Here is a 24,395-nt window from a genome sequence, read left to right as displayed (position 1 = left end):
CATGGAACGATCACATGACATAAGTACGTGGAAAGGCCTACAAAATTATGTTCAGACTGTTCCCATTGTGAAATGTTAACAGCTATCTCTACAATCAAAATCGTAAAAACAACCTTGTATTTAGCGTAAGTATATTGTAACACTCAATCGATTTCGAGGGCAGCTAAAGGTCCCTCCTCATCAGGAGAAAGAAATACCCAGAAAGAAGAAAATAAAGGGGAATTAGCTGCCCTCAAAATCGATTGAGGGTTACAATATACTTACGCTAAATACAAGGTTGTTTTTACGATTTTGATTGTAGAGATAGCGTGTTTCTCTTCTAGTCTAGCTATCTCTACATCTGAAAAAGAGACTCTACACTACAGTCATTCGAACGATTCTCACGTATGCTTCTCCTGCCTGCGCAAATGCAAAAGACAAGGACTGCAAAAAACTTCAAGTTCTTAAGAATAATCACCGGAGCTCGCTACTTCATTAGAAATCGTAGTCTGCACTCAGATTTAAACTTAGAACAAATTCAAAAATTTATTAAGCGCACAATGAAAAATTCTTCAACAAAGTAATTAGCTACAACCCGGCTAATTTCGCCAATATGTTATATTACGATATACTTGATGAAGATAAACTTCTTTGCCCTTTCCCTGCTTACTTGTTACAGTCTACCTAAACTGACCAATGAGAGCTCAGCTTACACACTCAGTAGTTTGCAAACTCACCACGTTTCGGATTCTACAAACCTCTTCATGTGTTCCGGCTAGCTTTCTCCACCTCCCTGCCCTTCTGCAGCTGCCCCAGACATGGCTTGCTGATCACCGAAGCTTGGGGCTTCATTTCTCTATTACTTTTACAAGGCTATCTCAACTGGAGAAGCTTCATTTTTGGACTTTCACATATGTCAGGACCCTAATGGGATATATTCAGGAATCTGGAAAGAGCAGGAGTAGTGCATCTCCTGCTGCATGCCAGAATAACCAACCAAAGTATCAAAGTAAAGTACAAAGTCCAAAATCTGGATGTCCATTATCCGGAATGATCTAAAATCCGAACCTCAAAACCACCAACAAACTTTTTCTCCTAGGGCTTTACGCATGCGCATTTGATTTCTCCCCTCCAAGCATAATAAAACATCTGGAGGGTCCCGATTCTTAATTTCACTTTGACACTAAATAAAATACCTTGTTACTGAAGAAACAATCAATTTAGTATAAATTTAGCTCCGTTGCTGCGTATTTGCTTGGCACGCATCTCAAACATTCCACATAGATACATCGTTCATTCATTCCACATAGATACATCGTTCATTCCACATAGATACATCGTTGATCTGATGCCAACCTGGCGAATCATTATTTATTATACTTTCCTTTCATTACCGCATATTTATCAAAACATTACGCTTGGCGATGATTACAAATTTCAGTTGCGCTAAAAAATGTTGACGACAAAACATTTACCAAAAGTTTCTTTCCATATGCTAAAAACAGATTTTGTCGATGATACTCATACACCGAAAGATGACATTTAGGGCTATTTGAATTAAGAATAACTGATTTGTTATTCGCATAAACCCAGAACCAGAGCCAAGACTCGTATGGCCACGCTGAGTCGCAGAATTTAGGAACCACAGAGACTGCATCAGATGGTAATATATCTAGTGCCAGCCCTCAATAAAGCTTAAGTATATGTGGGAATTTATATATCTGATAAGCCTTAAGCATGTGCAAGAAATAGACATAAGCATAATAAGTAACTAAACTAAAACAATTCAGGCTTAATTGCCTCAATGCACAATAGAAGCAGGATAAAATTTAATGGAACATCTTGTCATTAGTCGCCAAGCTCATGATGCAAGGATAGCTAAATTTGATGATGACAACAGCTAATTTCGGATATCACAAAACAAAGGTGAAATTTTCCAGTTAACGGATTTTGTAAAGAAATGTGGACAAGCGGTAATAAATGAAGACGATATAAAAGAAGTTTTTCATTGTGATGACAATGCTTCTCAATCATCAATCAATTATTGAATGGAGAAATCTGTAGTATGGTTCTAGATCCAGAAAATACCGCTACCGATAGTGGAGAAAGTGGCAGAGAAGTTACCGAAAACAAGCAAATTTCGATTAAAAAGTTAGTCAGAATTCTTGAAACAGCAGTTACAGGACTTTTTAACAAGAGATTATCTCTGTCTACAGAATTAAAAAGAAAGTATTTGTACAAAAAACAAAGTTACTTAAAACAACTTACATTGAAAGAAATGTTTAATAAGATAAACAAATAAATATTATACTTTTTTTTTGTAAAGTTTGATACCCTTTAGATCATAAATAATTCCTTATTTCATAAATCGTGAGTTCATATTTTTAATTTCATAATTTCTACATGCCATCTTACTAGATTTAAAATGATGATCTATTATCCGGAAAAATCCCAACGAGTCCGTTTTTCAGACTTTTAACTGTATCATTCTACATATCTGCAATGCAACCATGGAAACGAGCACAATGAGAAGTAACTTACTAGCTGCTAGCCAAAGAGTATATAAATATCAGAGCTTTGGTGGATATGCCAAAGATTGTTATCAAGGGAGAGAATAAGTTTGTGGACAAACTGTCAGTACTCGCAAAGCTGTATATTCAAAACCAATAACCGCTAAACTGCTCGCATTGTTGCACAACATGGGATAAAAGTATTTCAAAAATAAAATTAAAAAAAAGCATGGATTGTGCAAAATGTAGCCACAAACTAATAATTGATGTGCTCAGAGAGTGGGATATATAACATCAATGGGAAGAAGCACAACCATACATTAGATTATGACAAATCCAGGTGTTTCATTTAGCATCAATCTGTACAATAGATTATTCATTGATAACTGGCATAATTCAGTTATAACAGCAGAACGTGAAGTTCCTTTACAAAAGAGAGGAATTGACTGCTGTGACAGTAGTTTGCTTAACTGCCCTGATAATGGACGGTAAAAAGATTGGTAATGTACAATCTGATTTTACAAATTAAGATTCCCTCTGCTACAGGTAAATGACAGAGGTCATTGGGATATATGCAGCACAATGCACAGTATCTCACATGTCAAGTGGGCATTGTGCAGGCAGAGCTATCTGGGACATCTATATATGGTCAAGCTGAAAGGACCCTGCTGAACTACTGGTTGATCATCTCCACTGATTCATGTACTAGTTGGTTTTCACAAAACAATGCACTCTTTCAAGCAGATGGCACCACCTCACTGGTCATAAGGTATACGGAAGTGGTTCAAGTAGCAAAACAGCAGTGTTGAAATAGTCACCTGGCCTTCAAGGTTCCCGCCTTCTCAAACATTTGTGAGATGATCTGTAGTAGTTTCTTCAATCTCTGGATTCACTATGAAGGATTGAAGATGGAAACTGTGGGACTACTGGGCAACAATACTATTACCTTGCTTTCAGCACCTCATCGACTTTCCCATGCATGTTGCTGCAAATGGCGAATCGACATGGTAATGAGGATAATAATTTGTCTTTTCAGTTTTTATTATTTTATGACATAAAATGCCTTTTATTTTTAAAAATACGGGTAAAGTGCAGAATCGCCCACTTATTTGTTTGGCGCTTTTAAGCATTTAACGGACATTTACTGGAATGATGTCAGTGTAAAATATATCCTATTAGACGATTTTTTAACAAAAAGGATAATGATAATATGCAGGAAATGAACTGTTAAATTAAACAACACGACACGAGTTTAATCCTAGTATCCGGTGCACACGGGATTTGGCTACTTTATGATGAGCAGTAAAATCGGGACATATATGATGAGTAGTAAACGAGTCATTCAAAGAATATATACTATACACTATATACTAGGTATATATACATAGTATATAGTGTATAGTATATACATAGACGTTCTTCGGGTCATTTTTGGTGTTGCGATAATTTTCAAAATCGCACCAGTGCTGCACCGTATACTAGGATTTTACCACAACACGAAACTAATTGGTTCAATAATATTTGCGTTCGTCCTCTTTAAAAATTGCATGAATTATTAGTCTGATAAAGCTATTAATTTATCATACAGCTTAGCTTTAAGGATTAGTTGATCTATTTTTTTCACTTACATCTAGAACTAATTGATGTTTTCTTGATGACACACTCACAAAAAATAACGATGTAAACACAACAGTAAATAAATATTGTAATGTTTTCATTCTGTCTAAATTTCAAACTTCCTATATCAATTATGTACACAACGTACACATACGAAAATACTTTCAGTACCGTCAACAATTACTTTTGATGCATTGACGATGTGAGTTAAGAAGTTGAATATGTCGACGCCTGCTGAAACTAAATATTTCCATGCCTCCTGAAACTAATAAATGGAATAATAATAAATCAAAAAGTTTTGAAATAAATTAGATTTCTTGATTTAGTTTTGAATTTAGACAAAATATTTTAATTCAATCTTTATTATAAAAAATTATTTTTAAAAATTCATTTGACGAAATAAACGGAAAAAGCAGATCGAGTCCTCAACTTAGAAAACGATTCATCCAATAACGCGCGCCATCTTTTGATTCAGACGTTCTTGATTGGTTGGATAAACTCATGGGTGGTTTACATATGACGTCATTCGTTACTTTACAATCATCGATCGCTTCGTGGGCACTGTCTTTAGAATAATTCTCGTTTGTTCCTGTGTTTTCTGGAAGTTTCTAGCGGGTTCCTCGTAGGTTTTAAAATGAACTTCCGACGCATTCCGTTTCAGTTTACTACTACCGATCCTTTAAAGCGACAACGTGAATTAGAAAAGCGTTTTGGTATACCAACGAGAAATATGTATGTTGATTCCATTCCAGGATATACGGTATGTAACATTCAATGTTAATCTATGTTTTATTGTATGTGACGATGCTTTCATGTAGGTTGGCTAGGATGCATTAAAATGTCGTTTAGAAAACTTAGTATTCACTGTATAATTTCTTAATGTAAGGAAAACGGATTTGCTTAATTTTCAATTAATGAGAAGGTTAAAATTGATGTCCTAAAAATTTTAAAACGGTTCTACAGGATTCGAAAATTTCTCGTTAACGAATTATTATAGTTTTTATTCTATAATTTGTTTTATAATAAATATTTTTAGTCCATGCATAGGCTTGGAGTTGACTTTTTGCATTTGATTGTAGAAGTAAAATTTTACTTTCGTAATTGATAGTTTCAGAAAAATTCATTAAGTTATTAGTTTAATAACTTAGGTCTTAAACTACAGCTGCAGTCCGACTCCAGTACTCATCATTTTACCCTCATCGGTTTCAGTTTTTTTTTAGTAATATCAGAATACCAGAATGAGACCCATCTAAAGTAGCTTCATTGTTTTATTGCATGTCGTTAAACTACAAATTGCTTTATTTTTGTGCATGTTCAGTTATCCTTACGCACTTAGTATGGCTAATGCATCCGAAAAGGATATTGAAAGTTAAACCCTTAGTTTGTAGTAACTAATTTTTAACAGATCTTTGTTTCTTTGTCAAAATAAACAAGTTTATTTTCAGTTTTTTATCATGAAACATGTAATATATTATTTTCTAAATTACATAATGAAAGATGCATGGAGGATTTGGGGAAAGTGCAAAATTGCCCATTGCTCGGCATGTTTTTAAGAATTTCATATACTCAGTAGTAATGTACACGTCGACCTATTTTAACTTGAAAATCCCAAAATTGCACAAAAATGGCATTGCGCACACTCTCGACTTTATCCGTGTACACATCGGCCTATTTTCACTTAAAAGTGAAAGAAAATTGAGAAAAGTCCAATTATTCTTACTCTTGTAAAAAGCGCCAAACAAATAAGTGGGTGATTCTGCACTTTAGCCTTTACGAATACTTCATTTTCCTGCACATCTACCAATTTATTTATCCATATCGGAAGAACTTATGGTAAAGATTTTCAGATGTGGTGATTATGTGATTTTGTATGATGTTTTCATTAGTTCGAATCCATTGTTAATGTAAGAATTTTTCTGCTTAAAATTGTTGGGGAAATTCCTAATAAAGAAGCTTGAATATGTTGCTCGCATAAACAATATGCAAGTATATGAGGCAGTGGTAAATACTTAATAAAATAATTAAATGTTAATTATAACAAATTAAAAAGAACAAAATTTACATGAAATAAAATTTTAAAATGTGATGTATAAATTGTTGCTTGTTTAATTTTACAAATGTATCATTAAGCAGCAGCTTGCTTTAAAAAGAGTGCAAAATCATTTAATTTTACGTTGTGCAGCTATTGACCTGCAAAAATTGCTACCTGTTTGTGTGTGTAAAAAAGAAAATTAGTGTTAAGCATGTTGTAAATGCTATGAAATTTCTTGAAAGAATCAATATGAATGTTGAATATAAGTGACGTTTTCTCATTTCTTTTAGCTTGAATTGGAAACATATAAGTGAGGACTATTATGTAAGGTATTGTTCTGTTATTAGGACCGGATCCAGAAATGTGTGTAGGTATACAAGTGTAAGCATGAATGTATGTAGACTGTGGGGAAAAAAAAAAGACTGATCTATATTTCCCGTTTTACTGGGCTGATTGACAAAATTCAAATTGCGTTCTTTGTGTCTCAAAAGTGCGACTCTATATATAGCTCTATTTCTAACATTGTTATTTTGACACGAAATCGGACTTTTTCTGAAATAACATACCAATTTTGGGGTAAAGTGCAGAATTGCCCACTTATTTGTTTGGTGCTTTTTACAAGAGTAAGAAGAATTGGATTTTTAAATGAAAATAGGTCTGTGTACATGGATAAAGTCGAGGGAGTGCATAGTGCCATTTTTGTGAAATTCTGGGATGTTTTTTAAGTGAAAATAGGTCAATATGTACATGGATAATGAGTATGTGCAATTAGACGTGCCAAGCAGTGGGCGATTCAGCACTTCCTCTAATTTTTTTGCATATTTCAATTCTACGACTAAAATTATGCCCAAATATGAAATTTTGTCAAATTAGGTGTGAAATTTGCAGACAAATTCACAAATTTATGTTGGTTCCTTTTTTTCAGTTTGCGGCAAGAATAGTTCACTGGGTGATATTCTTAATATATGGCAACCTATTTTCCTTTCCTGTGAGAGAGGGAAAAAAACTCATTCTTTATTTGAATTTCATTTTAATTGTTTAAGTTGCATGGTTTCTTTCGAATAACTGTTTTAAAAATTTCGATTTATCCATTCGTAGTTTAAATATAAGGGGCATCATTTATTTTTTCAAATAGTTTTCTTTATAATTTTTTTGTCACGGTTATAATTTTAGGTAATTTAAACATTTTTAGACTTTTATTTTAATTGTGTTGCATTGTCTCTTCAGATAATCGTTTTAAAATTTTCTATTTGGTCATTTGACTTGAGCATTTTAAATACATTTATTAATATAAATTAGCATTTTATTTTATTTATTTGAATTGCATTTCTTTCGGAAGAATACTTTAGGTTCCAGACTATAATGCATCTGAAAACTATATATTAAAAGAGAAAATACAGTAAAGCACAGTTAACATGCCTTTCAATGTTCCGCTCAGAAAAGGTATATGAATGAGAAAAATGTATAACCGACATTTTAACTTAGGATGACTTGTATATATTCCTTTAAATAGCTTTAACATTGTGCTTATTGCTTTACACAATTTTATCATCCTACGTTTAGTTTCTTAAAATGTTATTGATATTTTACCAAGGTCAAATATTTTATTTTTGAAATCGCAAGAATCAAATATCATAAGATTAAAAAGTTTTATATTGAAAAAAAACTATATTTTATACTCCCTCCCCTTAATGGCTTGCTTTTTTTCTTCAGGCATTCTGCAAGTATATTAAAAAAAGCATCAAACTTTTTTAAACACCTTGGTATTTCTGACATTCATTTTAAATAAAGTTACTGCCTTCCATTTCATATAGGCCTACAAGCACCCGAGTGATAAAGTTGCTGAACACTGGTAGTTCGTTCCGGGGTTCAAATCCCGACGAGTGGGCTGGTTGCATGGGCGTTTTTGTGGTTTTTTGTCATTGTAATGTGTATGCCAGCTGGTTTTCCTTAGAAAGTTCTTCACAAAGCCATTCCTCCTTTTAGGGCAGGTAGCCCTGCTTTGCCATAACTAATCAAATTCAATCCAAATCCATTTCATCGGTACTTGGTCTGAGCCTTTATCAGTCTTTAGAGGCTAAGCATTTTAAGGCATGAGATGAAAGGAAAGGCTGGTTTCATCAATAGGGAAAATGTCTTAAAGTGACATCTGCATACATCACTGGATAATTTCCTGAATATTCAAATAATTTGACCAAGAAATCATGGGATTCTCCATTTATGATGATAACGTAATTTATACAAACATATAGTTGAAAGCCAGTCACTCTTCACTTTAATCTGCAATGATACCATTTTCATCTTTTTCGTTAGCACAAGCTCAATTGATGGTATTTGCTGGTGTACACGTCCAAGTGTTTTCTCTTTGAACCCCTAAATTCTTTTTAATTAATTCCAAGTATCCTGAAAGTATATTCAAAAGCGTCCAACTTTTTGAAACACCTTGGTAATTCTGACAAATTTCCCTTAAAATTTTTGCTTACTTTCCTCCCTAATTTCTGTCTTTCCTTCTACATTTATTTTCAGTGCTCGCACAAGAAAATTAAGATTTTTTGATTGTTACACTTCCATAAACTTTGCATTCTTCCCAAATTTTTTAAAATATCAATTACGTCAATTGCGTTTCAGCTGAAAACAACTTTTCATTTTCTAGACATTTTAACTGTAGATAAAGTTTAAAGCAAAGTCCAAAGGATAAATATTTTAATTAAAAGATTTTTTTTTTTTGCTAAAAGACAAAGAAATGAAACAGTCCAGCAGTGTTTATTCTTTCTTACCACCGAGTGATACGATTATTATATAGGCTGCAAAAAATCTAAATCATATTAAAGATCATGTTTTTTGTATAATCTATAACACAAGAGAAAATTAGCGGTACTTTTCCATTTTGCCGGCACAAGCGATAAAGTCACCGAAAATGATACAACCAATACCAAACGAAATATCCTCGCTGGTAATCTTTTACATGTCATTTTCAAAACAATTTGCAGCCATTTCTTATCGATTGATTATTTCATTCAATACTGGTATACAATTACATAGAATTTTGACCCAGATAGTTTAAATTTATACCCTAAGGCCATTTGCGGCAATTGAGTCAATTAGGATGTAATTACACCACTGACCCGAAGAAGGCAAAGTCAAGGGTTAAATTCATCAATTCTAATGAGAATGCACTAGCGAAGTAAAGCACTGCGGTTTTACATAATTTCGGAGTAAGCTATTTGTACGAATTGAAATAATTCTTGCATTTAAACTTTTATTCGAAATTAAGATATAATTACTTGAAATAGCAATATAAGAACAATAGCAATACTTGAAATAGCAATATAAGATATAAGAACTTGAAATTAATGTAGGTAATTACTGAGAGAATTAGATTTCTGTTGTACCATGAAAGCGTAGCAAATTCCTAATGTTTTTTTACAAAATTTTAAGCCTTATTAAAATGTTCATACCTTTAAAATAAAAATTTCTTAGAACTAACATTTGTTAACACTTTTTATGTGCGTGTGTGTTGTCGCCAATAAAGTCTGCTTGGCGAGATTTGCGCCAGCGAAACGGAAAAGTACCAAATTAGCTACTTAAAACCTTCTTTCGAAGGGGATTGATGTAAAAATTTATACTTGTATATATAATTTTTAAGGCAATGACATGACCCCGACTATAAATGTCCTGCTTGCTTAAAAACATTAAGAAAATAAACAGCAAACTTTCTCAGTTTTAGACAATTCAATTTAAATGCAGTCAAAGTAAGGTAGCAGCTGATAACATGGCGAAGGTAAAAATTTGCTCTTACAGATGTTTAAAAAAAGAAATTAAAAAGTTTAAAAATTTAAATAATATCTATAATTAAAAAAAAGTAGCTTTTCATATAGTATTAATAAATACTTATGCATCATTGAGAGAAAAAATGACATATCATTAATTCTCCCTAAAAATTATTTGAAATTAAAGTTAAAAATAGCTGTGGCAATTTGCTGTAACATGGCGTTATCACTAAGAAAAAAGATGCCAAATTTTAAAACTCAAAAATATATAAATTCTTGTACATCTTGGAAAATTTTGAATAAAAAAAAAACTGATTTTTACATGTGTGCTTAGAACTACACCTACTTTAAGATGATGGTAAAAATTTTATAGGTTATAATTCAAAATTTTTTCAAAAACTTTATAAAAATTATTTAAAAATAGAAAATTTAAAAATAAGTCATAAAAAAATGGGCGAATTTTATTTAGAATGAACCTAAATTTTGAAATAAGAAAGGAAGAATTGCATACATTTAATAAAAAAGGAGATATTAATAACTATATACCAAACTCTGTTAACATTGAGTTAAATTTTTAAAAACTACTCGTACGATTTTTACAAAACTTAAGCAGTTTTGCATAATTTGAATGGTAGAACTGAAATAGGGGAAAAATTGGCATGTCATTTCCCTTCCATTGTGCAAGACGTAAAAAAAGGCACATTCTCTTTTCAAATAAATTTAACAAAGTGCCTAAACCACATTTGATGTTATTATCACTTTCAACAACTATGAAAAATTTCAAAACGCGCCAATATATAAATTCAGGAACATCTTCGAAAATTTTGAATAAATTCTTTGCAGGTATGCTTAGAAATACATCTATCTTAAGACGCTGGTAAAAAATTTATAGCTTATAATTTAAAATGTTTTTCAAAAAATTTTAAAAATTATTTTAAAATACAAATTTTAAAAATAATTAAATTTTGATGAATTTGAAAAAATTGAAAATTTGAATAAAAAAATTTTAATTTTTTGCAGGTATGCATAGAAATACATGTATGTTAAGATGATCACAAAAAATCTTTAGCTTATAATTAAAAATTTTTCAAAAAATTATTTAAAAATAAAAATAATAAAAAAATGGGCGAATTTTATTTGGAATGAACATAAATTTCAAAATGTAAAAAAAAAAAATCAAACAAGAGTAATAAAAAAGAGATATTAATAAATTTTATGCTAAATTCAGTTAACATTGAGGAGCTAATTTAAAACAAAACTTGGCAGTCTGGCATAATTTGAGTTGTAGAATCGAAATATGTAAAAAAATTGGTATGTTATTTCAGAAAAGTCTGATTTTGTATCAAAATACCTATGTTAGAATAGTGCTATATATAAATCTAATATATATCCTATCCTAAGTCGCGCTTTTAAGACATGAAAAACGCAATTTGAATTTTGTCAATTGGCCCAGTAGAACGGGAAATACAGAACTGCCCCCCGTTTTTTTTGGGGGGGGGGCACAGTGTACATATGTGCATAAATACATATTCATTCATTTCCGAGTATGGTCCTGATAACAGAATAATACCTTAAATAATAGTTCGCCTCACAAAAAAAGAAATTTCCACATTTGTTTTGAAATTCTCTGCATTTGATTCTCTTGACATTTTGATAATTATTTTTTAACAATAGCTTGCCTACTCATTGAATGTTATTTGCTTATTAAGAGGCTGTATAAATCAGATTCAGATACACCTAATCGCTTGTTTTGAAGTTTTAAATGGCAAAGAATTGTAGTGCATTCTCCATATTTTTTTTAATGATTGCATTACATTCTAGGAGAAGGGAATCAAAATTATTATGTAATTATATTATTATTTGCATTTACATATTTCAGTTTCCTTCAAAATGTTCTTCACCATCATTGATACACTTTACTTGATGTTTCGGCAAGCACTGAAAACGTGAAATAATTCTAGTACTCGTAAAAAAGAATATTAATATTATCCAAGACATGTAACATATTTTCTCTAGAACTGCACTTCACATTAAGAAATTTCTTTAAACAGAAAAAAAGGTCCCGCTTTTTGTAACTAGCCTAATTATTTCAAGTGGCCATGAACATTTTTAATTACTGATTCATTAAAAATGTGTAAAAAATTAATGAATTAAATCTTCTTGGAGATGGTAAGTGGTTAGTTATTAAATGTGTGAACGAGGAATGTTATTACTTTGTCATATTCTAAAATTTATTTTTATTTTCAGACAAATGGCATGCAAGAGTCGAGTTCTGCTTCCAGCAGTCCAAGGCTTCAGCATCGAGTTCCAATATTTGTTGAAGGCTCTGATAAACCAGTAAAACCTGCTGTAGACTCTCAGAATGCATCCGATGGAGGCCGGAAACCACATGTGAGAATAATTCCTATTGAAGTGGAAGGAGCTAGTAGTCCTCATGCAACTAGGCAAAGGACATTTTCGGGACCAGCTGGATTTGTCAGGAATGGCATGCCAGAAAGGGAGCTTAATATTCAGGAGCCTCTGTCTCCTACGAAAAGATCCATGCAAGATCTGTCTAGTCCAAATAAAATAAAATCTCCAAGTGTACCTCGCGTGTGTAACATCCCAATTCAAATAGAAGGAAGGCCTGATGTTCGAAAGCCAAAAAGTCCAATTTCTTATTCTTCGAAAAAATCGGAAAAAACCAGAAAACCAAATGGGAGCTGTATTTCTAAAGCAAGAGATGAAAGTAAAGTGCAGCATGAAGAAAAGCCATCTGAACCTAATATTAATGTTCCCTTAAAAAGGATTGAGAATATCCTTGAAGAATTTAAAATGTATAAAATTGGTGTTGAGAATTTCAGTGGAACTGTTAAAGATAAGCAGTACAAATATTTAGATGAAATGCTGACAAGATGCATGTTGAAACTTGATGATATTGATACTATGGGTGATGAAACAGTTCGATTATCTAGAAAAGCAGCTGTTAAACAAGTTCAGCGGACTATTGATCTGTTAGAATCAAAAGTGTCACCTGTTGAAGATCCTGCAAAAGAAGGATCTATGCTTGTAGATTCTCAAGGAGATAAAAATATTGCACCTAATGAGAAATTAGAAGATAACCAGAAAGATGAAGAAATAAAGGAGGCAGTGGGAGAAACATCTGACAATGAGAAATTAGAAGATAACCAGAAAGATGAAGAAATAAAGGAGGCAGTGGGAGAAACATCTGACAAAGATGTGGAAATGACAGAAGTGGCATATGAAGAATCAAAGGATGAAGAAATGAAGGAAGCATTTGAGAAAGATAAAAAAATGAAGGATGAAACATCTAATGAGATGACAGAAAAAGAAGTGGAAAATGAAGAAATGAAAGACCAGAAAGCAGCTTTTGATTCTCAAGTGCCTGAAGTGGAAATGGGAGAAAGTGATAAAACTGTTTGTAAAGATGAAGAAATAAAAGCTGAAACATCTGAAAAAGTTGAACAAACCAATCATGAAAAGGAAGTTCCTGATTCTCAAGTGCCTGAAGTAGAGATGGAAGAAAGTGAGAATGTTACTGTTAAGTTAGTAGAAACTGATAATGCAGTTACAAAGTCTCAGTTAGTAAGCATTGAACCACCTGAAAGTTCATGTGATGCAGAAATGGTAGAAGCAGATACACAAAGTGTCCCAGTATTGCAAGAAAATGCATCTACTTCACAAATGTCTTGTAATACAAATTGTACAGACACAAACTTGATTCTAAACCAAGATGCTTCTGTTTGTAAAGCATCGGATTCTGTTCATAACTCTGATGCAAAAATTGAAACTGGTTTTCAGGAAATGGATGAAAATAAGCATGTACCAACAGTTAAAAATATGGAGATTAACAGTACCAATGAAATGAATAAATTACAAAGTGGTGAGAAAACTGTTTTAGATCCTTCTGTGGATGTAAAATCCCGAGAGACTGAATCTTCGGATTTTGATATGCAAAACTGTAGTGAAATAGTGATTAACCAGCATATAATACTTGATGAAAAGCCTGAAACTGAAATTCTGACTGAACTTTAATTTATGTAATTTAAAATTGTTATGTGGTTAATTTGTATGTTAAAACAAGATACTGCAAATGACCAGATGACCAAAGCTAATCAAATACTTTCCATTTTTGTAAATAGCTATTTATATTTGTACATAATATGAACTTCATTTAAATGTTTTCCTGTATATAATAAAATGTCTTACTTCAGAAATAAACTGTGCATTTAAATTTATGATGAGTGAAGTAGTATTAAATCTACTAAAGAAGATAAAAACTACTGTAAAAAGATTAACTGTTGGGCAGAAGAATGGTAGGTTTAAAGATGTAGAAAGTAATAATTGAATTTTGTATATTTTAAATTTATTTCTTAAGTATAATGACAAAAACTTTGATTACGTTTTTTCCTGAGAAAGTTTCATGTACTGTTCGATAAAATGTAATAACATTTCATAATTGATAAAGCAGGAAGCTGTTTTTGAAGTTAAAAAAATTAGATTTTAATTATTAATTGTAGGAATATATCGGGAGGGTTATCTGCTTTGTGAGTTTTCATTGGCTGTTGACAAGAAAAGTATTTTTTAGGATTGATGTGAAATTAATTAGGTTAAAATCTGTGTTTGTTCGTATATATAAGCTGTAATTAGTAAAGTGTCTGTATAAGTTGGTCTACTTGACTGAGAAACTCGTTATTTTTCGAAGTTTGGGATTTAATCAGGGTAGGGATTAATGATATTCTGGAATTTTTTATAACCAACTTTAAAATTTGTAGTTACCTATGCAGCAATTAATGTTTTAAGTGCGAGGTGCAAATAGAAACAAACGCATAGGAATAGTCTAAATCTAAAATAAATTATCTCATTTCTGTGGGGAACACAGCAAGCTTTTTTCGCATAGTGCATAAGTTGTAATTTCTTAATGCACATCGTATTTGCCATCAGGAATAACATCTTTCACACTAGTAATGATATAAAATGGTAAATGAATTATCCCGTGATCTTGTTCAGCAAACTAAGTAAAGTTCAATAGGTATCTCAAGCATGTAGCTAATGAAAGTTAGTTATGTAATTAATCAGTTTGCCTATTGTCCCAACTTATGTAATCTATTGTTTGTAAATGAAGATTATTTTTAATATGAGTGCATAATCAAGGGTATCGAAGGACTTGTATAATTTTAAAGGTACCAAGGTATTTTTCATTCTTTAAGTGTAACATTTGCCATCACACGATGAATGTTTCTTTTACGCGGAAGTGTCCCGTTTTTCGATTTATATAGAAATGTTGTGTGTCAAAATACTATCAATGCGCTGTCAACACTCCATTTGGAGACCGAAACTTTGGAGCAGTGCTTCACTTTCAGTGTGGGGTTAGCCCCTCTTTTCTTTCTTACCTCCAGAGTCTGGCTAGTTGTTGCAAATATTGCATATTTCAGAGAAAATGTAATTTTGATTATTACGGTACCAAAAATAGTCTTTTGCATTAATATGTAAATATATATTAATGTTATCGGGCTTTGTGAAGAGTATACTAGAGTTCTTGAGTAGGCTACATGAAGACGTTATTGTGAAATGAATATTTAATGTGCTAGTTTAAAATTACTGTGAATATCGAGAAATTGGTACAAAATTATTCAATCCATCATATTAGTGATTTGTAATTTGCTTATATTTGTTTAAGTGAAATTTTTTATTACTTAGTAATGTCTGATTCTCATTTTTGTGCTGTGCTGAACTATTTCAGTATTTAGTTCTGAATGGTTTTCTGTTAGCATCATTTATTAGTATTCTCGCAAATATTGACAAAATATCCCCATCTCGGGGAAAATATAAATTTAGTGCACCGGAGAAGTGACTGCATTAAGAAGGTTTGCACAGGTTTTTAATTATGTAACTTTTGGTATGTATGTTCGGCCATCAGCGGCTGAGATATAAAGTCTGAACACTGGTAGTTCGGTCGGGGGTTAGAATCAAGCGAATTAACTGGCTGCGTGTATGTTTCTGCCGTTTCGCTCATGCATAACTTCCATACGAGTCAATTACTCTTAGAAAGACCTCAGCGAAGACATCTTCCCTCTTATGCTTTGCCGGAAGTTAAGAAACTAAACCATTTGTTATGTATATTTCTTTTAGAACAAGCGCATAGAGAATTTCTTACTATATAAAATAGATTTTACATTTTATCTCAAACTACCTATTTCTATGTTTATTTATAAAACTAACTTTTGTTACAAAAACTTAAAGGGAGATGGGTAAGGGCAGCAATTTTAAGATTTTGTCCCACCTAGGAAAAATGCTAAATCCAGCGCTGCAGAGAGGTTAGTGAAAATGAAAAAATTTCGATTGACGAGTTAGTCAGTATTCTCGACACAGCAATTACAGGACTTGAACAGTGGAACTGAACAAGAAATTATGTCTGTTTATAGAATTAAAGAGAAAGTATTAGCACAAAAAATGAAGCAATTTGAACAACTTACATTGAAAGAAATGTTTAATAAAGTAAACAAATAAATAAGCCTTTTTTTTGTAAATTTTGATACCCTTTAAATAATTGCTCTTTATTTCATAAATTACGGTTTCATATTTTTAATTTTATAATTTCTGCATGCCATCTTGCCAGATTTAAATTGATGATGTATAATCTGGAAAAACCCCTAATCCGGAATCGTTGAAGTCTGGATTAAAGACTTTTTACTGTTTTATAAGCAGTATCAGTTTACATTGTGGAAGATGGTTTTTCGTCATTTAAAATCTTGAAGAATATGAGATTCATAATTAGCAGAATTATTAATACAGTTGAAAGAGATACTTTTGAAAAATTGTGCATGTCTTTGGAGTTAATTTTGGGATTATAATAAATTCACTTGCTAGTCGGAAACCAAGGAGCTTCCATAATGCAATGAGGAATTTGTAATTTTTTACATCTAGTTTGGATAATAGGGGATCATGCAGAAATGGCGTAAGTTAAAATTGATCAGATAATACAAGGGGTGATCAAATGAAAAGGTATGAAACGACGTAATAGTTAAATATTTGAATATTCTGCCATGGGAGAATGTAGCGAGACATCTCTGGATGCGATTGGAGTCTCTGACTGGGATCGGAGCATGCGCAGGAGAGAGCAGAGGCTCTTATCAAAAGCGGCAATCCATATGAGGTCAGGATGGCGTTCGCCTTGCAGAATTCGACGACTGAGGAGCAGCAAGGTGTTATCCGATTTCTGACAGCAGACGGTTAGAAACCGGTAGCTATGCATCGGCGGATGGTGACAATTTATGGGGAGAAATGCGTCTCTGGCAAGTCTGTCAGAAAATGGAGTGCCTGTTTTCGTGCAGGCTATGAGAGTGTGGGTGATGGCCCGAGACCAGGCCAGGCAAACACTGTCATCATGAGCGATCTCATCGACAAGGTGGACGACCTAGTGAGAAGTGATCGGTGTGTCACATTGCGAATGTGGCGGTGAAGGTGGATGTCAGCTATGGAACCGTGTGGACAATTGTTCACGACAGGTTGCAATATCGGAATGCGTGTGCTGCTTGGGTTCCGAAGCAACTCACCGACGAGCAAAAGGAACTGCGTATGGGGCTAGCACTGCAACATCTGTTTCGGTATCGGGAAGACCTCGCTTTCAGGGAGCGGATTGTCACAGGTGATGAGACCTGGTGCCATCACTAGAGCCAGAGACAAAGTGGGACAGCATGCAGTCGATGCATGCGTCGTTGTAAAAAGTTCAAAGCCGTGACGTCAGCAGGCAAGGTGTTGCTCACCATCTTTTTCGACGTTCAAGGTCCACTACTTGTGAAACTTCTCGAGCACAGAAAAACCATTAACTCCGATGTGTATTGTGAGACACTTCAACGCCTACACAGGTCCAACAAGAACAAAAGACTGGGGCTGCTCACAGAGGGTGTGGTTCTGCTCCGTGATAATGCGCGTCCACACGTCTCCAGAGTCGCACACATGGAACTGGCCAAGTTCAAGTGGGAGATGTTGGACCATCCGCCTTACAGTCTGGACATGTTGCCCTGCGAAGAAACACTTGAAAGGGAAGCGCTTCAACTCGGACGACATACTCAAGGATGCTGTGAAGGACTGGGTCTCGTCATGGCCACAGGAATTCTGAAAACAAGGAATCCTGCATCTTGTTCATCAGTGGGATCATTGTGCTCAGGTGTATCGTGTATATTTTGAAAAAAATCTCCATTTGTACCCACCATGTCGTTTCATACATTTTCATTTATCACCCCTTGTAGTAAGATGTAATTTGCATTTGTTTACAACTGAGAGATTGGAATTTCTAGATATGCGTGGGTAAATATTCATAAATGCTGTGTTGTTTTCTTAAAGACTTCTTTTACATGACTCTTGAAAGTTAATTTAATATCCAGGGTAATGCCAAGATGTTTACTTCTCTTACTGTTGGAATTTCTGAGTTAAAATCATATTACAGAGATATGAATATTAATTTTATTTCTTTAGAAAAGGCATGTGTTTCATGTGGCAGGCTTTATTTTGAATCCTTTTAAATGATTGTGGCATTTTGTTGAATGCATGAATTAGAATGATAGAGTAGGTCAAAGTTGTGGCATGTTGAAGAGAGTAATTATTGCAATCTTTAAGCTTTTACGATAATAATTGATGTCAAGGTGGCTTGGATATATTAAAGATGTTTGAGGATTTATTGGCATTGCTTGGTACTTTCTGTTGCTTAAGATTTTTAATAATTCTATTAACTTTATACAAATCAATGTGAGAGATGGACTGTGCATTTTAAGCTCTATCCAAGTGCCTTTTTGTTGTGGCATGAACTCAGGCCAATATAACAAGACTTGCATTTCCCCTTGAAAATTTTACAGAAAGAGATTTATTAATGATCGTAAATGAATAAAGGTACTGTTTTCTTTCTTTTTAAATGATCATGGGAATTTTATTTTCACAATGGAGTTGCCAATATAAGTTTTAATAACAAATGTAGATGAAGGCTAACACATGGTGCCACATAGCAATTAAATGTATTTATTTCTGTACCTGTCTGTGGGCAGTTCTAACAAAATCTTCAGTTTTAGTAACAAATGTAGATGAAAGCTAACACACGGTGCCACATAGCGAATAGATGAATTTATTTCTGTACTTGTCTGTGTGCAGTTCTAACAAAATCTTCAGTTTTAATATTACTGACTGTGTCTATCATTGTATGTAAAGATTGTGCCATTGTGAATAGTCATGAAATTAAAAGTATAGTGTTGCCTGTTTTTATCTGTATTATTGTGGATGTGCAGTGTAAGGCTTATGTTTTCCTTCACTTTGCATCAAAGCAGAAGAATTCTAACTATATGTTCAAATATGAAAGATAAGAAAAAGCAGAAAACCTGTTATGAATTATCGGCTCAACATGTTTGTTTTAGGAAAGTGAACGGTATCTAGGCAGCAACTGTGTATGCAAGTTACAAGCATGTAATATGGCTAAAAGTAATAAAGCTTTCAATGAAAACTACATTTTATATTTGTATATATAAATTTTATATTTGTATATTATAATGTAGATTTCCATGTCAATCACACTGAATTAGATATTTTTACCATTCCTTTCAAGGGAAACTGTGAAGCAGTGAGGTGGGATTTGCAACTTTAATTAACTTAGTTACAATTTAACTATCATCTTAAGCAACTATTTCTCAGTGTTCCAAAATTAATTTTACACATCATTATCAGAAGCAAGTTTCCCAAATTTAATATCTCATGCTGATGAAATTAGTACTATGTTTTATTTATTGTATATATGTAAATTACTGGAAGAATTGTATTAAAAACAGACTGATAGATCAGCAGTTAGCCAAACCTGAATTTAAGGAACTTTTAAAAATGCAGTTATTAATTTCATATATCACATTAAAATATGTATTGTGTAACAAACTGTATAACTTTTCTCCCCCCATTTTAAAATCGAATTGCTGGACATATATTGCTCTCCCTCCCTCCAAGGTTTGAATTTGAGTTGGGTCACTGTTGGCAGACAGAAAAAGGACGTGCAGTTGTCTTCGGGAAGCACGATGGCATACCATTATATAATCGAACCTTGAACTCTTTTATTTATATTAAAATTTTAAAACTAAACATAGTATAGAGCATTTGTCAAGTGCTTCATGAAGAAAGAATATTTACCTTCCTATTACCACTGTAATATTCTTATACTCTGTTTAAAGTTTTAGAATAAATTGTATTGGCTCACTCCCAAAAAAGTTTGCCCATCACTAATCTATACTATATTTGACAGAATGGGGGAAAAAAAATTGTAATTTAATGGGGACAAAAACTGTAAATGTGTTAGTTCCACTTCATAAATTATGCTCTCATGCATTAAGAAAACTAATTCCAGTTCTAGTAAAAACTTAAATATTTGGTTAGACAACAGACACAGCCCATAAAAGCATGAAATTTCAATCTGTTTCTGAAAGATAACTAGATTCCTATACAAAACCACTGTGAACATTCACAAGATTCTAATGATGATAAAATAGTGCATATTCTTCACATACCCAGTGGAGAAAGACTAATATGAAACAAAAGCTTTAGTAATAATTTTCAAATATTGAAAAATAAACTGGCACGATTCAAATAAAGTTGAAACAAGATAAAATATTTTTGATTTACACGCTGAAAGCAAGTTTACAAATAGAAGCTTTCGCCAAAAGAGCAATCTGCTTTCTTACTGACCTTCTACACATCTGAATGTTGAAAATGCAACCTCCTCATAATGCTGCTCAAATTCTACATCCACGCTCTACCATCACCCAGAATAAAATACTGCTGTGGATGAGTGGTTGGTGAAATTTAAAAAACTGCTGAGCAGCAAAATTTAGGACCTGCAGACATTGCACTGGGCAGCAATATGCTTAGTACCAGCCCTGCAGCAACAACTGTTTTTTTTTAGACTGTAATTAGTCTGTATACATTTGGATGCATAAGGTCCATGTCAACAAAAAATTTTCTTGTTTGGTTTGATTCATTACAGCTAAATACATACAAGCTATCTGCCTAAGGGAAGGCTTTCTAAAAAAAAAAAAAAAACTGGCTCTTACCTATGTTACACATGAGGAAAACCACGAAAATGCTCATGCAGCCAGTGTAACCACTGGGTCAAACTACCAATTTTCAGCAATTTTACCACTACTGCACAGTCTACTTTTTTTTCCAGTGAAGTTTTATGAATACTGGGAATCTAAAACCATAATTTCATTTGATTATATATAGAATGTATTTCCATTACAATACATGCTGCCTAATCTGAATGCATGTCAGAGTATCCAAACTAAAATAAAGCCTGTTAGGCTCTTATATACTATGCATATTTGGATAACACTTTTACTGCTGGTCATGTGAAGTTGTGTTGATGCTGTGTAATAGAAATAGATTGTAACCATATGCTGACTTACTTATTATAAGATATATGATTTAAAAGAGGTAATAAAAGATTATTATGTGAACCACATTGATTTAAGCCTTTAAGGATAGAATTTTATGACTACGCGCCAACGCGTGGTTGGCACTTTAGGTAAAACTATTTCTGCTATGTTGCATTATGTGCTGGTGCATGACATTTAAAAATGAATCAAAATAAGTAACAATATGCATTATTTTTGCATGAAAGTATATCTTAAACAAATTTATATATTACAAATGAATTTACTATAAGATAGTTACAATGATATTACAAAATGTACATTTCAAAATGTTGTGTATGATCTTTGCATAAAATGAAATTTTGTTTCCATTCCAAAACACATATATTTGCAACTAGATTCTAGCCTTCACTCCATGCCAATACCAGAAAACATATTCAAAATATAGTGCCAATTGAACTTCACAATAAGCAATGCAATGTTGCTTTTCCAGTACTCATCGCGTGACTGGCACCTGAGACATCATCCCACACTACACGCCAGAGCATGACCGGCTCTTCAGCAATAACATCAACAACGTGCCAGTGTGTGATAGGCAGCAAATGGGTTGAGTTTATGGTAAAAGCTGCAATAAACTATTTTCCACCCAAGAAAATGATTTCTAATGAATCCTAATTTTAATTACAGCTTTTATTTTGAAACATTATGGATAAAGTTTGTATTATTTAGAAAACAATTATGGTCAGTGGAGATACGAGATCCATGCTTAAGTCATTTTCAGTGATTGATAAATATAAAATTAAACACAGGGAAACTCATTTAATTTAAAAATTAATTTACAAATAAATGAGAATTTTCTAACTAGCAATGAAAATAATAACATTCAGCCACAAGGAAAATCTTCGGATTGCTTCAGTGGTTGGCAAAAGCAGCGAGAATAGATTACCTTTCCATTTGCTGTGTCAGACTAAAACTAACAGTTGTTGGCAAAAGCAACAAGGCAGTTTATCCTTTTTTTACGGTGTATCAGACCGAAACTACATTATAAGGGCTGAAGAAGGAAAAACTGTTTTCATGTAGCTTTTGAGCATTATTAGCTTATTAAAACTGAATTCTATGCAGTTTTACGATATTTAAGGTTAAATTTTTATGCAGCACAGTTAGAATGGGATTTACAACAGATGTAGGTTTAAAAAACATGGTAATTAGTACTTTTTTTTTAAATAATACTATGCAATGTATTAAATTATATTTTGAGTAAATGTGGTATATATTCAAAACTCATATCAAATGGAAAGTTTTAAAGGTAATTTAAGTTGAATTTATGCTGATGCACTATAATCTTACATTACACAACCTTCATCAAGTCATTTTAAAATGTGTTAAAATTTCTAACAGTTAAAAAATGCACAAAGGAAGATTCATTCTCAAAATATTTCATAAACAGGTTATTATAAAATAACCATAGCCTTTATTCAACACTAATGTTGGGTATAATTTTCAGTAACAGTATTTTAAGACGATATAGAATTTTATAAAATGCTAATAGTTACAGACTCAGCATTGTAAATCTTACCAATATTTTTTTTTTTTGAAGGAGAAGGAAGGGGCATACTGACCTCATGAGCAAGATTCTTAGTTTGTAAATAGCAATCATACCTCGATTATACTGTTTCATATTAAAAAATTAAGATACATTTTAAACCACATGAAATTCCAATAATCCTTTCATACCCATTAATGCGATATTCAGTCCTTTCAAATGAATGACAAGAGCAATACAAAACAAAAATATATCAATGTGGTGTTTAATGCTTCCGTCTTAAACAGGATCCTTAACCAACCCCCCCCCCCAAAAAAAAAAAAAAAACTTTTTTGTTGTTTTGAGTAAAATAATTGATATCTTCAAAATTGTCATGAAGAATATGTTCAAGACATTATCAGTGACAGTCCCAGCGAGTGAAACAACATCACTGCCAATCAAACTCCAGATGACAGATCCAGAGACAAAGCATGGAACACTAAGACCTCACATATAATCTTACACAATGTGAGGACTTGGAAGAACCAAGGATCCTATAAAAATATTTGTTGAACACGCTCAAGGGATCTGTTATGATTTGTTCCTTCTCATTAAATGGGGAGGGAGACATTGTTCAAGTTTAAATGGTGAACAGGATTAAAGATTGTTCTGTGGTATTACATTCCTATGGTAATGCAACTTGCCCCACTATTGCCATTGTGTTGGATATTATAAGCAATATAACCATATCAAACTGATCCCCTTCCTTCCTTTGGAAAGCTTTTAAAGATATCGGATCATGGCTGTCAAAGCTTCGAATCAAAGTGTGGCCCATAAAAGGCTATAAATTTTCTAGCAGAACTATGGTTTATTTTGCACAATCTATATGATTCACAACTATCAAGCCAAAGATTTTCATGATTTTATGACCTTTAAATGTACACTAACTTTCTAGATCTATCTCTCATGGATTAAAATTCTGAGGCACTGCACAGAAAGGAATAAAGATTACACCTAAGATGAATTAGAATCATTTCATCTTTAGTTTACAATTACTTCTGGTGTTACACTAATTCTGAAAATGGTTTAGTGGATAATTTTTTTTAAAAGCAAGTGTACTAAATTTGATTCAAATATATTGATTTGAATAACTTCTCCTCAAATTATAATTTTAAATACCTTCTCTTCAAATTATAATTTTATTCTCATATATTTCATGTATTCACAATCAAAATAGTATACTTATATTTAAAAACATAACCTTCTCTTCAAATTATAATTTTATTCTCATATATTTCATGTATTCACAATCAAAATAGTATACTTATATTTAAAAACATCATATTTTGATGAGAAATGCTATAGAATGAAATTCATAACATCTAATGCTCAAAAAAAAAAAAAAAAAAAAAAAAAAAAAAAATTTTGAAAATGATTTTTTTTTTTTTTTTTTAAGATTATATTTGATTTTATACAAGAAAAATTACAGACTGCTATGAAAACAATTGACAAATAACATTTGCTATAAACCTTTATGTGGAGAATCTTGTTTTATTTCTAAATCTC

At 32.5% G+C, this 24,395-nt stretch overlaps 2 protein-coding genes across 2 annotated transcripts in view; one reads left to right on the top strand and one right to left on the bottom strand.

The window, feature by feature from the left end:
- LOC118188200 (protein GPR107) overlaps nucleotides 1–4,316 on the bottom strand; it is an 88,688-nt gene extending 84,372 nt beyond the window's left edge. Inside the window, exon 1 of the mRNA XM_085811860.1 lies at nucleotides 4,118–4,316. Coding sequence (XP_085667986.1) covers nucleotides 4,118–4,207 — 90 coding nt within the window. The 5' untranslated portion in view covers nucleotides 4,208–4,316. The remainder of the gene's footprint in view (nucleotides 1–4,117) is intronic.
- Nucleotides 4,317–4,641: 325 nt separating this feature from the next.
- On the top strand, nucleotides 4,642–14,146 carry LOC118201936 (uncharacterized). The gene is made up of 2 exons (XM_035374093.2): nucleotides 4,642–4,866; nucleotides 12,156–14,146. Exons 1-2 carry the CDS (start codon nucleotides 4,741–4,743, stop codon nucleotides 13,941–13,943), a joined length of 1,914 nt encoding a protein of 637 aa, XP_035229984.2. The 5' UTR covers nucleotides 4,642–4,740; the 3' UTR covers nucleotides 13,944–14,146.
- The last annotated feature ends 10,249 nt before the right edge of the window (nucleotides 14,147–24,395 follow it).

This window comes from Stegodyphus dumicola, chromosome 2 (genome assembly GCF_044657685.1).
Source record: "Stegodyphus dumicola isolate Sdum_Otavi_A_Nest chromosome 2, ASM4465768v1".
In the NCBI taxonomy this organism is placed as follows: domain Eukaryota; kingdom Metazoa; phylum Arthropoda; class Arachnida; order Araneae; family Eresidae; genus Stegodyphus; species Stegodyphus dumicola.
This window is presented reverse-complemented; position numbering and strand designations above follow the sequence as displayed.